This window comes from Borostomias antarcticus (genome assembly GCF_949987555.1).
Source record: "Borostomias antarcticus genome assembly, chromosome: 21".
In the NCBI taxonomy this organism is placed as follows: domain Eukaryota; kingdom Metazoa; phylum Chordata; class Actinopteri; order Stomiiformes; family Stomiidae; genus Borostomias; species Borostomias antarcticus.
This window is the reverse complement of record NC_140254.1, coordinates 12,248,591-12,263,602: the sequence shown is the minus strand read 5'-3', so window position 1 is coordinate 12,263,602 and position 15,012 is coordinate 12,248,591. Positions and strand designations below refer to the sequence as shown.

Sequence of the window (15,012 nt, the reverse complement as noted above, 5' to 3'; positions counted from 1 at the left end):
GAGGTTCCAGTAAACTGTAATCTCATTGGACGGCTGAGTCATCCAGTTAGCTAACGACCGCGGAAGTAGCGACACATGAGTAGACGCATGGAAGTAAGGTGGTGAGTGCTTTCATAAGAAATTGGTCTGCCTCTATTATAATCTATCGTGAGGTTAATTTAGACGCGTTCAGATCAGGTTAGTTAGCTTGTAACTAATTAACTAACTAGATAGTTATCTAGTAACTAATAGCTAGTAACTAGATAGTTAGTGTTAGATAGCTATATGTCCTAGCAGAGCTGCAGCCCTTCTCAGTCCCGTTGTCGCATTCCGCTCCTTCATGTCAGACAGCAGTTCGGACAGAACGCGTCTAATAAGTTATTTAATGGTAGCGCCGAGACTTCAAAACCCAGCATTTGTTAAAATAGACCCTTTGCTTAGGTAAGTGAAGTTTCATGTTTATCTGACACTTGTAAATATGAGCGCCTCTCCTAACTAGGCCGACACCGATTTATTTTGACGGCGAAGTGAATGGATCAGAAAAGGACTGTTGTCTGGCATGAGCGAGCGGAATGCGACAACGGGACTGTGAAGGGCTGGCAGAGCTCATGATCAAGTCTAACATCGTGGCTCTATTCCGTTATTTTCGTTAAGTTTTCCATTAAACAACAGTAATTCTACACAGCTGACATCACTGGTAATTATTATTATTTATTTTTTTAAATATATATTTTTTTTTTATAAAAAAGGTTAGCACATCTGTCCGCTGTGGCGCATTTTAGTGAACAATGAGAGTAACGTTAGCTAAAGTAGTTGTTTTATGTCTTAAGAAAACTGTTTTAGTAAGCATTTGACAGTTTAACCGAAGCTCATACAAAGTTGAACCTAGACCAACAGTGGTTTTGTTGCGCAGGGTATGATATATAAATCACATTTATTTTTGTTATCTAATACATGTAGAAATTCCCTGCAGAACACGTTGGGACCAATGAGGTTGGGTTTGTGACGCGACAGGCTTATTTGCATAATAATCCCGCAGAAATTAAGAATGCTAATTTCGAAAAATCTTTAAATTATTCGAATAGTAAAATACTTTCAAATGCCTATCCTTATATGAAGTTGAGTTGTAAGATGTTGTCATTGAGCTGTTCCTGTTTATCTGTGTGTTGCAGTAAACCCTGTCCTGCCATCTCTCAGACTAGAGCAGAGATTCGCCGTCAGCCATGTTGAGTGAGGGCGAGGTGAGGGAGCTGCTGCCCTTCCTAGGTCTGGACACGCGTCCCGACGTGAAGGGCCAGGCTACCGGCTACCTGCTGGGCCTGTCGGGGGACAAGGAGGGCCGCCTCATCTGCTCGCAGACACCTCTCCTCCACAATCTGCTCGCCCTGACCTCCGATCCCTCCATCGCCATAGTGAAGGACTGCTACCACACCCTCATCAACCTGTCCGCCGACGAGGCGCTGCACCCCGCGATGCTCGCTGACCCCGACTTTCTGCCCACGCTGTTCCGGGACCTCCACACGCCGGCGTACATGTTCTCTGACCGCATCTGCACCATCCTCAGCAACCTGTCGCGGTGCGAGGGTAGCTGCCCGGCGGTTCTCCGGGCGCTGCAGCAACAGGAGGTGGGGGAGGGGGGCGGCGGGGGCCTGGCCCGGCTGGTGGAGCTGTTCTGTTTCGAGGGACACGGCCAGACCGCCGCCCTGCACTACCTGGGCCCCCTGCTGTCCAACCTCACACAGATGCCTGAGACCAGGCGCTTCATACTGGACAAGGACAGGTCTGCGCATGCACCTACACACACACACCTACACACACACAGACTTACACACTTACCTACACACACACACACACACACAAAGTTAAAGGGATAGTCTGGAATTTTTGAGTTACAACCTCATTTTTGACTTACCCATAATGTTGTTGATTGATAGAGAACATTTTCAGCTGATTCCATGCTGTCCCTCGTTCGGGCGTTAGCGGCATGCTAATGCTAGCGCGGTCAGACCAAACAGGCTAGTAGGGCTGGGTTAAAAAAAAAAATCGATTAATCGATTCTGAATCAAACGATTCAGAATCGATTCATGAATCCCAAAATCAATCTTTTATTTAATGAATGAATGAATGAATAAATTAAGGAATGAATGGTTCATTAATTCATTCAATGATTCATTCATTCATTTTTGGAGATCAGTATCGATACCCAGCCCTAGTATTGATGTGTTGCATAACTTGGCAGTCATGTAATTAAGGTTACAGCTTAAAAAAAAAGAAAAAAGGTTTTAGTAACACTAACCGAATCAATATTGAATCAAATCGTGATAATCGATTCTGAACCTTGTGAATCGGAATCGAATCGATTCTTGAAATTCGATTCGATACCCAGCCCTACAGGCTAGCATAAATAAATAACTCAAACACTCCAAACAAGTATCGGCAGATAAACTAAACTCCTCATCAGTCAGACATATCTCTTTAGAACGTGGCCATTGCAACTTGTTGTGTTGATACTAGGAGAAGTGTTCTCTTCTGTTCATTGTTTTTGTGAAGACAATAGTGCCGGCTAGTTGCGTATCACTCCGCCTCCCTATTTACAGAGAGCCATATAGGTCCAAACAAACGAATGGGTTCAACCATATTTGGACTTAAAAAAAAAAAAAAAAAAACTCAAATGAGCCTCAGACAGACTCCTCATATTTCACTTGATTTAGGTGCACTGTGGAGTGTTTAAGTGAGTTTTCTTTGAATGCTAGCCAGTTTGGTTCGATTGCGCTAGCATTAGCATGCCCAAACGAGGGACAGCATGGAATCAGCTGGAAATTATCTCCCTTCGGTCAACAACATTATGGGTACGTTGAAAATAAGGCCCAATGTCCAAAATTACAAATGATCCATTTAAGGGGGACTGGATGAGGGGACCTCAGTGTGTTGTAACTGTGTGTGTGTGTGTTTGTGTGTGTGGGGGGGGGTCCCTCCAGGTGTGTGGTCCAGAGGCTCCTCCCCTATACCCAGTATGAGGCGTCGACCATCAGGCGAGGAGGTGTGATCGGAACTCTGAGGAACTGCTGCTTCGACTATGGTGAGGAACACACACACACACGCTATATCTACACACACACACACCCTATATCTACACACACACACACACCCTATATCTACACACACACACCCTATATCTACACACACACACACCCTATATCTACACACACACATACACCCTATATCTATCTACACACACACAATACATCCCCACTAGGTAAGCACAGCGACATCAGAGGCTAAATTAAACATCATTCATACAGCACGTTTCACACTGGACTGTAGTATGCTAGATTCTGTGGGCGTGGTCAGTATCTGGATGATCTAACACCTCCCCCCCTCTCCCTTAGCCCACCATGAATGGTTGCTAAGCAACGCTGTGGACATCCTGCCGTTCCTGCTGCTGCCGCTGGCGGGTGGGGAGGAGCTTAGCGAGGAGGAGAACGAGGGCCTGCCATTGGACCTGCAGTACCTGCCGCCCAACAAGACCCGGGAGGATGACCCCGACCTCAGGAAGATGCTCATAGAGACCCTGCTGCTGGTGGGTTTACCTGACCCTGATCTCATCCTGACCCCACCCTCACCCTGACCTCCCCTCACTCTGACCTCACCCTGACCCCACCCCACCCTGACCTCACCCTGACCCCACCCTGACCTGACCTCATCCTGACCTGACCTCCCCTCACTCTGACCTCACCCTGACCCAGGGGTGCAAAAATTCAGTAATGTTAACATACCTCCCAAAATTCCCAATGGGAATTTATGGGAATTAACAGAAATGAACTGGAAATGTATGGGAAATAATGGGAAGTATAAATACTGCCCATTAATTCCCATAAATTCCTGTTAATTCCCATGGGAAGTTTGTGGTATTCCTGAATTAACCCTACCCTGACCCCACCTCAACCTGACCTCACCATGACCCCACTCCTCTTAAACCCACCCTCACTCTGCTCAGTACATAACCTGATTCCCCTTATCTCTCCAACCTGAGTGACCAGTCCTCCCCGTGTCCCCCTTCTCTCTCTCCCCCATCTCTCCTCTCTCTCTCTCTCTCCCCCATCTCTCTCTCTCTATCTCTCTCTCCATCTCTCTCTATCTCTGTCCCCCATCTCTCTCTCTCCCCCTCCCTCTCTCCCAGCTCACAGCCACTAAGCATGGCCGTCAGGTCCTGCAGCAGAAGAACGTTTATCCAATCATGAGAGAGTTTCATAAATGGGAGAAGGAACCTCAGGTGGTGGCAGCCTGCGAGAAGCTGGTGCAGGTACACACACACGCACATACACGCACGCGCGCATACTCATACGCCCACATACACACACACACACATACATATGTGCACATACATGTGCACACACATACTCACACACAACACACATACATACGTGCACACACACACTATATATGGGGCATATTCTTACACTGCTTGTTAACGTCTAGACTGCGTGTAAGTGTGTACTTTGGCAATTTCCTTAAATTCAGTTGCTTGACTGACTGTTGATAGACAACTTGTGTAATTGTATAATTATTAAAAAGAAACTAGTTTAATTAAACATTGTGAATCTTGAGAATCTTGTGAATATTCTGCTAAAAAAAGAAGGTTAGCCTACAACCCCTAGAAGTAGATCAAAAAAGGAGAGTTCATTACTAACGTAATGTTATCACGGCTAAGTTGTCAGTCAAGGGGCAACCATCACTAGATGCCTGGTGTCCTGCTAGCCTGGTGTCCTGCTAGCCTGGTGTTAATTTGAGAGCGAGCGAATAAGATAAAATTTAGGCCGAAACGACCAAGCTTTTAGGGACACACTAAATAAACTACAGAGCCATTATATGACAACAATGGCCAAGCACCACGAAGAGGAATGACAGGACGATAAAATACAATAGCCTACTGCCCTACTTCACTAATCAGTGTTTAGGCTACTAGCCCTATTAGCCCACCGCTCCAGGAAGCAAAGTTCATGCTCTCGAGTGCTGATTAAATCTAGGCAAAGCAAAACGCACAGCCATAACAACTGGTAATTAATCACAAAAGACCTACCTTATATCGTAACCCAAACTCGTTTAATTGTTGTGCCTCTGCACACTGATCACTGCAGCTTGATCGAGAGCCTCGTCGATCCGAGCTCTCCCAAAAAGTTGCTTGACTGCGGCACTAAGATGACTTTTGGACTTACTATGCTTCTGAACTGCCTTATGAAAACGGTTTAAATCACCATAACCAGTTGTAACCCATGGGTTGTTCAGAGAGCAGGTTGTCAAAGAGGAGACATGGCCAACAAAATAGCTTCTGAAGATTAGCACTCCCAGCTAGCCACTTCTTCTCATCCTCTCCAGTGACGGCGTAGTTCTCCCATCTTGTTTTATTTTGAGCTGCTGCTCAAAAGGTAGTAACCAACTTTCAGCTTGGTGAGGCACATCCAGAGGGAGACGCATTAAATGGGGGGGCTGGGGGTCACACACACATACTGTATACACACAAAGAGCCTGAGAGAGAGTGTGTGTGTGTGGTCCCCAGGTGCTGATTGGGGACGAGCCGGAAGGAGGGATGGAGAACCTGCTGGAGGTGGAGATCCCAGAGGAGGTGCAGGAGAAGCTGAGGCACGCCGACGCTCAGGAGGAGGAGCAGATCGAGAGAGAGGAGGAGCAGCTGAAACAGCAGAAGCAAGAGGAGGAGGAGAAGGGACTGAGGAGATAGAGGAGGAGGAGGGACTGAGGAGATAGAGGAGGAGGAGGAGAGGTGCGTCTTATCTTATCAACATGTCTTCTACAATACTGTAGTTGTTCTGGATGAAGAGACGGCAGCGACCTCTGACCGGGGTTGAACTCTGACCTCACACCAGGCTTCTCCATGCCTTAGAACTCCACACCAGGAATCCACATTTATTAAAATAAAAACGTTTAATTTTATTTAGTGAACACTGAGTCCATGTTGTCTCTCTGGTGAGCTGTCATCTGTCAGGCCCAGCGCTGGGGTTTGTGAGTCAGGGCATGTGTGTGTAGCGTATGTGTGTATGTGTGTGTAGAGTGTGTTGTGTGTGTGTGTAGCATGTGTGTTGTGTGCACACGTGGGTCCTAACAGCCAGTGGGCGGGGTCCTGAGGCGGTACTTGTTGACAGCGGTAACAGTGGCGTCGGCCATCTTGCCCGAGAGGCGGTGCAGCACCCTAGGCCCCGCCTCCCTGGCCGAGCCGGGCTTCCTGAAGTTGGGCAGGTTGTGGAAGGGGCGTGGCCCGGAGGGGGGGTGTGGCCTGCAGGTGAAGAGGCGAGTCTTGGAGACGGAGGGCGGCTGGGCGGGGTGCATCAGCAGGCGGAGAGGCTCCTCCCTCCACTCCCGGCCCCTCCCACTGTCAGCGCTGCGGGCCCCGAGCCGGGGGGGGCCATCCGGGAGGCCGGGGGGGCGCAGGGCCGGGGCGGGGCGGGGCCGCGGGGGGGCGGGGCCAGAGAAGCAGGATCGACCTGTCACTGCCCCCTGGGCCAGGCAGACACCTGGGACACACAGAGTTACTGTAGTTACACATCACACACACACACACACACACACACACACAGTTACTGTAGTTACACACACACACACACACACACACAGTTACTGTAGTTACACATCACACACACACACACACACACACACACAGTTACTGTAGTTACACATCACTCACACAGTTACTGTAGTTACACATCACACCCGGTTACTGTAGTTATAGTCTCTCTCCAGACTCAGATATCATGTTGAATCTCTGCGCTCCGCGTACTACATAATAGAGTCTGTGCCACTTCGCCGCCCAAGCTGGTGTTCTGAGGGCGTATCGACGGGTCAGAATAGAAAGAGTGACAGGTCGTAGCAGCAAATGAGAGACGCTAGTCCATGTTAGATGGGCGGGGCATATCTATGGGTGGGAGCGCCTGATCGCGAAGGTCATTACTGATTGGTGTCGCCGGTATTCTGGCGCTACCGATGAATTGCCAGGATTTGAGCACCAGATTTGTGCATGAAGTGTCCCAGACCCATAGAGAGATCTGCAGCATGCAGTAACGTAGTTAGCGTAGCTTACGAAGTGTATCAGCGAAAGAACTCTCATGGGTCTGGCGTTGAGACTAATGTAGTTACACAACACAGTTACTGTACTGTAGCTACACAACTCTGACACTGTCTATGTAGCCTCATAGAGAAGATAGAAGCAGACATTCATGTCACGCTAGACAGAGGAGATTTGGGGTGAGTTCAGCTCCAACAAAATGTTTGAAACGTAAACGTCAGTGCGTTGACCACCCTGCGTGTTCCGCAAGCTGTCCACCTATGGCAGCTGAGAAGATGGGGCGGGGTTTATATATCAGTCTGCTGATTGGGTAGCACCTCTGACACACCCATCAAATGAGAGAAAATCTACCTCAAAGCCCCGTTTCACACCGTTTCGAGGTAATATGTCGTTCAAACCGGAAACCGGTGCAAAACGTTTTCAGACTGAACTCACCCCTGCTCTCTACCAGATACTGTTGTCCTGTAAACAGTCTGTGAGTATCAGCTGACAGACAGGTAGGTCACCTGAGCAGGGGAGGAGTTAACAACCTGATTGGTCAGACCGTAGGTCACCTGAGCAGGGGAGGAGTTAACAACCTGATTGGTCAGACCGTAGGTCACCTGAGCAGGGGAGGAGTTAACAACCTGATTGGTCAGACCGTAGGTCACCTGAGCAGGGAAAAGGTTCACCTGGGAGCTCCTCACCATCTTTGGGCTTCCTGTCGGAGGCTCTTAGCCTATCAGGGCCCTCTGCCTGCTCCTTGTGGGTGATGTCACTCTTGGTGGGGCGGAGCTTGCAGGGCAGGCCGCCCGTGGGGGGGCGGAGCCAGGGGTGGGCGCTGATCTGGCCCAGCGGGAGCCGGCTTGACGGCGTCCATTGCAGCAGCTTCCTGATCAGGTCCTGACAGCCTGGACACACACACACACACACACACACACAGACAGGTTAGCACACACACACAGGTTAGCAGATACACACACACACAGACAGGTTAGCACACACACACACACACAGACAGGTTAGCACACACACACACATACTGTACACACAGGTTAGCACGTGCGCACACACACACACACAGGATAGGACACACACATACACACAGGTTAGCACACACACAGGTTGGCGCGCGCACACACACACAGGTTAGCGCATACATACATAAACACAAACAGTCTAGGACACACATACACACAGGCTAGCACACACACAGGTTGGCGCACACACACACAGGTTGGCGCACACACACACACAGGTTGGCGCGCGCGCACACACACACACACAGGTTAGCGCATACATACATACACACACAAACAGGCTAGGACATGCATACACACAGGTTAGCACACACATACACACACACAGGTTAGCACACACACACAGGTTGGCGCAAACATACACACAGGTTAGCGCATACATAAATACACACACACACACAGGTTAACGCACACACACACAGGTAAGCACACACACACAGGTTAGCGCATACATACACACACACACACAGAACTGGCGCTTGCTTGTTGACCTGCGGAGACGAGGTGGGGGAAGGGGAGGTCCTTCCTAATGAGCTGCACCAGCTTCCTGGGGTGCCTCTCCTGATAGGGCAGCTTCCCCGTCACCATGGCGAACAGGATAACGCCACTGGGGAGAGGACGAGGCGGGTTGACCCAGAGAGAGAGACTGTTTGTGTGTGTGTCTGTGTGGAGTTATAATAGATAAATTCAAAGTGTATTCTCTGCTCAAGACATTCTCATAGGAAATCTACACTGTGAATCCTGTCTTATAAAGTGAGCCGCTGTCCCCTGACCCCTCTACCCCCAGGCCTAAACAACCCTCCCCAGGGGTCCCCTCCTTTCAGTTCATCTTTGATCTCTGTAATTGTTGACCCTCAGACCTAGCCTACTCACTGATAACTGGCTAGTGAGTTATTTGCATATGCAGGTATGGTCACACCCACACTGTTTATAATGCTCTGTTTTCATGATAATCAGGGCTCTTGGTGGATTTTTCCTTCTCTGAGAGTCCAACTTTGCAAACTCGTAAACTATTTGGAATAAAAGTAACCAGCTTGGACTTGCAAAGATGAACCATGGCATTCTAGACTACTTTTTTCTTAATGATTAGAATAAATGTATAACAGAGGTCCACTCACAGACTCCAGAGGTCAGCCTGTTCTCCGTGGTACTTGCGTGACAGCAGGATCTCGGGGGCGGTGTACGCCACAGACCCACAGAACGTGCTCATCAGAGAACTCCTGTCTGTGAAGGGGTTTGCAAAGCCAAAGTCTGGCAGGAACACACACACGCAGTCAGTCACTACCTAGAGGTCAGACAGTAATTGCCTAGAGGTCAGTAACTACCTAGAGGTCAGGCAGTAATTACCTAGGGGGTGCTGGGAGGTGATGTGGGAGGGGCTTGTGTACCTGTCAGTTTGACGAAGCCCTGCTCATCCAATAGAATGTTCTCACACTTCAGGTCCCTGGACAGGAAGAGGAAATTATGTCAACACTTGGCTTCCTGGCTAGGTTTAATGTGGTGGTTGGTTAGTAGAGGTTGGTTAGTAGGGGTTGTTTAATAGTGGTTGGTTACTAGTGTTGGTTAGTAGTGGTTAGTTAGTAGAGGTTGGTTAGTAGAGGTTGGTTAGTAGAGGTTGGTTAGTGGTGGTTGGTTAGTAGAGGTTGGTTAGTGGTGGTTGGTTAGCAGTAGTTGGTTAGTAGAGGTTGGTTAGTAGAGGTTGGTTAGTAGGGGTTGTTTAATAGTGGTTGGTTACTAGTGTTGGTTAGTAAAGGTTAGTTAGTAGAGGTTGGTTAGTAGGGGTTGGTTAGTAGAGGTTGGTTAGTAGGGGTTGTTTAATAGTGGTTGGTTACTAGTGTTGGTTAGTAGAGGTTGGTTAGTAGAGGTTGGTTAGTAGAGGTTGGTTAGTAGGTGTTTGTTAGTGGTGGTTGGTTAGTGGTGGAGGGGTTGGTTAGTAGAGGTTGGTTAGTAGGTGTTTGTTAGTGGTGGTTGGTTAGTGGTGGAGGGGTTGGTTAGTGGTGTAGGGGTTGGGTAGTAGTGGTTGGTTAGTAGGTGTTTGTTAGTGGTGGAGGGGTTGGTTAGTAGTGGTTGGTTAGTAGGGGTTGGTTAGTGGTGGAGGGGTTGGTTAGTAGTGGTTGGTTAGTAGGTGTTTGTTAGTGGTGGAGGGGTTGGGTAGTAGTGGTTGGTTAGTAGTGGTTGGTTAGTAGTGGTTGGTTAGTAGGGGTTGGTTAGTAGGTGTTTGTTAGTGGTGGTTGGTTAGTGGTGGAGGGGTTGGTTAGTAGGGGTTGGTTAGTAGGTGTTTGTTAGTGGTGGTTGGTTAGTGGTGGAGGGGTTGGTTAGTAGAGGTTGGTAAGTAGGTGTTTGTTAGTGGTGGTTGGTTAGTGGTGGAGGGGTTGGTTAGTGGTGTAGGGGTTGGGTAGTAGTGGTTGGTTAGTAGGTGTTTGTTAGTGGTGGAGGGGTTGGGTAGTAGTGGTTGGTTAGTAGGGGTTGGTTAGTAGGTGTTTGTTAGTGGTGGAGGGGTTGGTTAGTGGTGGAGGGGTTGGGTAGTAGTGGTTGGTTAGTAGTGGTTGGTTAGTAGGGGTTGGTAATAGTTAGCTGCCCACCTGTGGACTATGTGGTTGTTGTGGCAGTGCATGACAGCGTTGACGATCTGTTTGAAGATGTTGCGGGCCTCCTGCTCTCCGAGGCCGGGCTGGCTCCTCCCGTGTGACACGGCGTTGACGTGCTCCAGCAGGTCCCCACGCAGCGCCAGCTCCAGAACCAGGAACACCCGCCTCGGGGACCGGAACACGTCATACAGCTGGATCTGAACACACAGGACGCCCTGCTCAACTAGTCTGTGTGTGTGTGTGTATATGTGTGTGTGTGTATATGTGTGTGTGAGTCTGCTCTCAACACCCCAGGGTGTTATTCGTGATGTGTAGAGCGTAGATTTCCCGTATGTATGTGTGCGTGTTTGTACTGTATGCGTGTTTGTGGCTGTTTGTCTGTGTGTGTGTGTGTCTGCGTATGTGTCTGTATGTATGTTTGTATGTGTGTGTATTTGTGTGTCTGTTTTTGTTTGTGTGTGTTTGTGTCTGTTTTTGTCTGCTTGTGTGTGTACGTGGTGTATGTATGTGTGTGTGTGTGTGTGTGTGTGTCTGTGTGTGTGTCTGTCTTGTGTGAGTGTCTGTGTGTGTGTGTGTGTCAGTGGGAGTGTGTGTGTGTGTGTGTGTGTGTGTCTAGATAGATAGATAGATAGATAGATAGATAGATAGATAACTTTTGGTATCCTGAAGGAAATACAACAACAGGAACAACAAAGAGGACATAACAACATTGCAATATGAAAGAGAATTAAAACCATAGGATAAAAACTGACTGAGCTGACCAAATAAATAGATAAATAAGTATCTAGCTTTAACTACCTTTATTTAAAACTTATAAAAATGTGAAGTAGAATTGCCTAGCTTAAAAAACATGGGGCCTTAGAACCTAGGAGTTAAACAGCCTGATAGCTCTCGGTACAAAATAATCCAACAGTCTGTCTGTGTTGCTGTGCGGTGACAGCAGCCTGTCACTGCGCGTGCTTCTCTGCTTTGAGAAAGTGGGATGGAGAGGGTGGGAGGGATTGTCCATGATGGCCAGCATCTTTTCCATGGCCACTGTTTCCATTGGGTCCAGCTTCATGCCGACCACAGAGCCGTCCCGCTTGACCAGCTTGTCCAGCCGCTCCGCATCTCCTTTCTTGATGTTGCCTCCCCGCACACCACGGCGTAGAAGAGGGTGCTGGCAACCACGGACTGGTAGAACATCTGCAGGAGCTTCCTGCAGATGCCGAAGGACGCCAGCCTCCTCAGGAAGTAGAGCCGGCTGACCCTTCTTGTAGATGGCCTCTGTACATGCTGACCAGTCCAGCTTGTCATCCAACTGCAGCCCAAGGTACTTGTAGGTCTCCACCATCTCCACATCAACCTTCTCCATGATAACTGGTTGCAGGAGAGGTCCTGACCTATGGAAGTCCACCACCAGCTCCTTGGTTTTGGACGTGTTCAGCTCCAGTTGGTTTGACTGGCTCCATGCAACAAAGGCCCAGGCCCCTGTGCTCCTCTTCCCCCCTCTCCAGCTCCCCCTGTCCTCCCGTACTGGAAGTCCGACATGTCCAGGGTGAAGAGGACAGGTGAGAGCACAGTCCCCTGTGGCGCTCCTGTGCTGCAGACCACAGTCTCTGATGTACGGTCTCTCAGCCTGACATGCTGAGGTCTGTCAGTGAGGTAGTCTCTCTGATGTACGGTCTCTCAGCCTGACATACTGAGGTCTGTCAGTGAGGTAGTCTGTGATCCACGTCACAAGGAGCGGGTCCACCTGGTCTCAAAACAATCCCTGAGGATCTCCTCATCTCCAGGAGACCATTTCCTGAAGGAGCGCATTGTTATGGGCTCCCTCTGGACCAGTGGCTTGTACTGGGGTAGATAGACCATGCTGTAGTCTGATCTCCCTAGCTTAGGCAGAGGGGTGGCTGTATATGCTATATTGCTATATACCAGTCCAGTATGTTTGATTTCCTGGTGGGGCAATCAACATAGCCTACTGATAAAAAAAGCAGGTAGGGTTTTATCTAAGGTCACGTGATTAAAGTCTCCCGATATTAATATAAACGCCTCCTCATGTAGCCTAGTTTTGTTTGCAGCCGCTCAATGGAAGCGTGGACGACGTCACGCGCTGTCTCTGCCACCTCTACAGTAGCAGCTGGCGGATTAACACAGACAGCGATGGTGTGGGACCACTCTCGCGGCATGTAGTAGGGTCGTAGACTCACCGCCATCAGCTCAACCACCGCTGTTTTTGAGTATAAATAAAGGTTTGAATGAAAAACATCCTTGCTCTTGTCTTTGACCGTCACATGCCCAGGATTACACCACCGGGAGTTAAGGTCTACAGTGCCAATTAAACCACCACATTTATGCTTCCCTGACAGCTTCGGGTCCCTGTCGGCTCTGACGACGGTGAAACCTGGTATGTCCACGTTCATATCAGGGATGTTGCCGTTTAAATGCGTCTTGGTGAGACAGACTGCAGTCCTGATATATCCTCTGTGTCTTTACCAAGCCTGCTAGGTCATCGGTCTTGTTGGCTAGCGAGTTGACATTCCCCATCACCACCGAGGGAATCGACGGCTTAAATCTCCTGCGTTTTTCAATCCGTTTAGTTTTGACTTTTGCACCGGATCGGCACCCTCTTTCCCTGCGCTCTCGGGATTGGGTGCATTTTCCCAAAGCGACTCATTTTCTGGAGTTCCCGTAGCCTATCTCCCGAATAAACAATGTTACGGCTAAGTGCTCGTAACAAACAGTGCGCGCATACGACACACCAACCTAAAAACGGATCATTAAAACAATCGCTCGTTTTAAAATAGAATACAAACATGCCAATTTCGTCGGCGCCGGATACCTTCCAGGTACAGCCCGGATCTCTGGTGCTCACGTGCCTTGTGTGAGTGCGTGTGTGTGCGTGTGTGTGCGTGTGTGAGAGAGTGTGTGTGTGTGCTCTCACCACCCCAGGGTGTCTGTATGTGGTGTTGAGAGCGTAGATCTCTCTGTGGAGGAACTTCTTGGAATATTCTGGAGGAGCCTCATTGATGGAGATGATTTTGATGGCCACCTGGCAGACAGACAGGCAGGCAGGCAAGGAGACAGACAGACAGGGAGGGATTGAGACAGACAGGCAGGCAAGGAGACAGACAGACAGACAGGCAGGCAGACAGGCAGGGAGACAGACAGACAGACAGGGAGGGAGGCAGACAGGGAGGGAGACAGACAGGGAGGGAGGGAGGCAGACAGACAGGGAGGGAGACAGACAGACAGGGAGGGAGGGAGACAGACAGGGAGACAGACAGACAGGGAGGGAGGGAGACAGGGAGGGAGACAGACAGACAGACAGGGAGGGAGGCAGACAGACAGGGAGGGAGACAGACAGACAGGGAGGAAGGCAGACAGACAGGGAGGGAGGGAGACAGACAGGGAGGGAGGGAGACAGACAGGGAGGGAGACAGACAGACAGACAGGGAGGGAGGGAGACAGACAGGGAGACAAACAATCAAACAAGCAGGCGGTCTACGTTGTGACTCTAGTGGTCAGCTCTACTGTACTAAACCATCTGTACTCTACTGGATGGAACCATGTCGTGGTTCTACTGTACTCAGATGGACTCTACCATGTCGTGGTTCTACTGTACTCAGCTAGACTCTACTATGTTGTGGTTCTACTGTACTCAGCTAGACTCTACCATGTTGTGGTTCTACTGTACTAAGATGGACTCTACCATGTTGTGGTTCTACTGTACTCAGCTAGACTCTACCATGTCGTGGTTGTGCTGTACTCAGCTGGACCGTACCATGTTGTGGTTCTTGCTGCGCAGGTCATTGGCCAGTTTGTAGTTGTGGCAGATCTTGCTGGGCGTGGCGTAACCCAGGTAGACCTTGGAGAAGGCCCCGCTGCCGATCTTCTTGGCGGACAGCAGGTAGCCATTCTCCCGGCACTCCGCCGCTCGCTGCTTGAAACACTTCCCAGAATCATGACGCCTCAAGCTGCTCATCCTCAAGTCTGCTTCCTCCTTCTCCAGGCCACACACCCCTCACATTACAGCCTGGCTGGACCAATCAGGGCTCAGACTGACTCAGCTGGACTGCTGCCGTAGTATAAGATCTTGTGGGTCCGTGTGGTTAGCGTGGCTGTGCCCTGGTTAGCGTGGCTGTGCCCTGGTTAGCGTGGCTGTGCCCTGGTTAGCGTGCTACTCTGCTGAGCTCAGCTGGCTGCAGGACAACAGCTTTGGAACCATTACCGTGGCAACATGGAACTCTAGAGGAGAATTCCACAGTGGATCTGTTCCTCTGTGATGTCAGAGAGTTCTAGAAGGCCAGCAGAGGGAGACAACACACAACTAGGCTGATAGGACCTCTCTCTCTCTCTCTCTCTCTCTTCT

General features: G+C 49.6%; 2 protein-coding genes across 3 annotated transcripts; one reads left to right on the top strand and one right to left on the bottom strand.

The window, feature by feature from the left end:
* Positions 1-84: 84 nt before the first annotated feature.
* Positions 85-5,937, top strand: hgh1 (HGH1 homolog). 2 transcript variants are annotated; one of them, XM_084455403.1, is made up of 6 exons: positions 85-101; positions 1,152-1,759; positions 2,958-3,058; positions 3,369-3,559; positions 4,160-4,282; positions 5,537-5,937. In XM_084455403.1, the coding sequence occupies exons 2-6, from the start codon at positions 1,203-1,205 to the stop codon at positions 5,714-5,716; spliced, it is 1,152 nt and encodes a 383-aa protein (XP_084311529.1). In that variant the 5' UTR covers positions 85-101; positions 1,152-1,202; the 3' UTR covers positions 5,717-5,937. The 2 variants fall into 2 exon arrangements, with proteins under 2 accessions (XP_084311529.1, XP_084311528.1); XM_084455402.1 differs by lacking the exon at positions 85-101 and adding an exon at positions 404-676.
* Positions 5,938-6,093: 156 nt separating this feature from the next.
* LOC311322816 (testis-specific serine/threonine-protein kinase 5-like) lies at positions 6,094-14,625 on the bottom strand (the record flags this gene model as incomplete). Its single annotated transcript, XM_084454934.1, has 8 exons — positions 6,094-6,506; positions 7,726-7,944; positions 8,565-8,680; positions 9,192-9,324; positions 9,462-9,517; positions 10,656-10,858; positions 13,585-13,692; positions 14,425-14,625. 8 exons carry the CDS (start codon positions 14,623-14,625, stop codon positions 6,094-6,096), a joined length of 1,449 nt encoding a protein of 482 aa, XP_084311060.1.
* Positions 14,626-15,012: the final 387 nt, after the last annotated feature.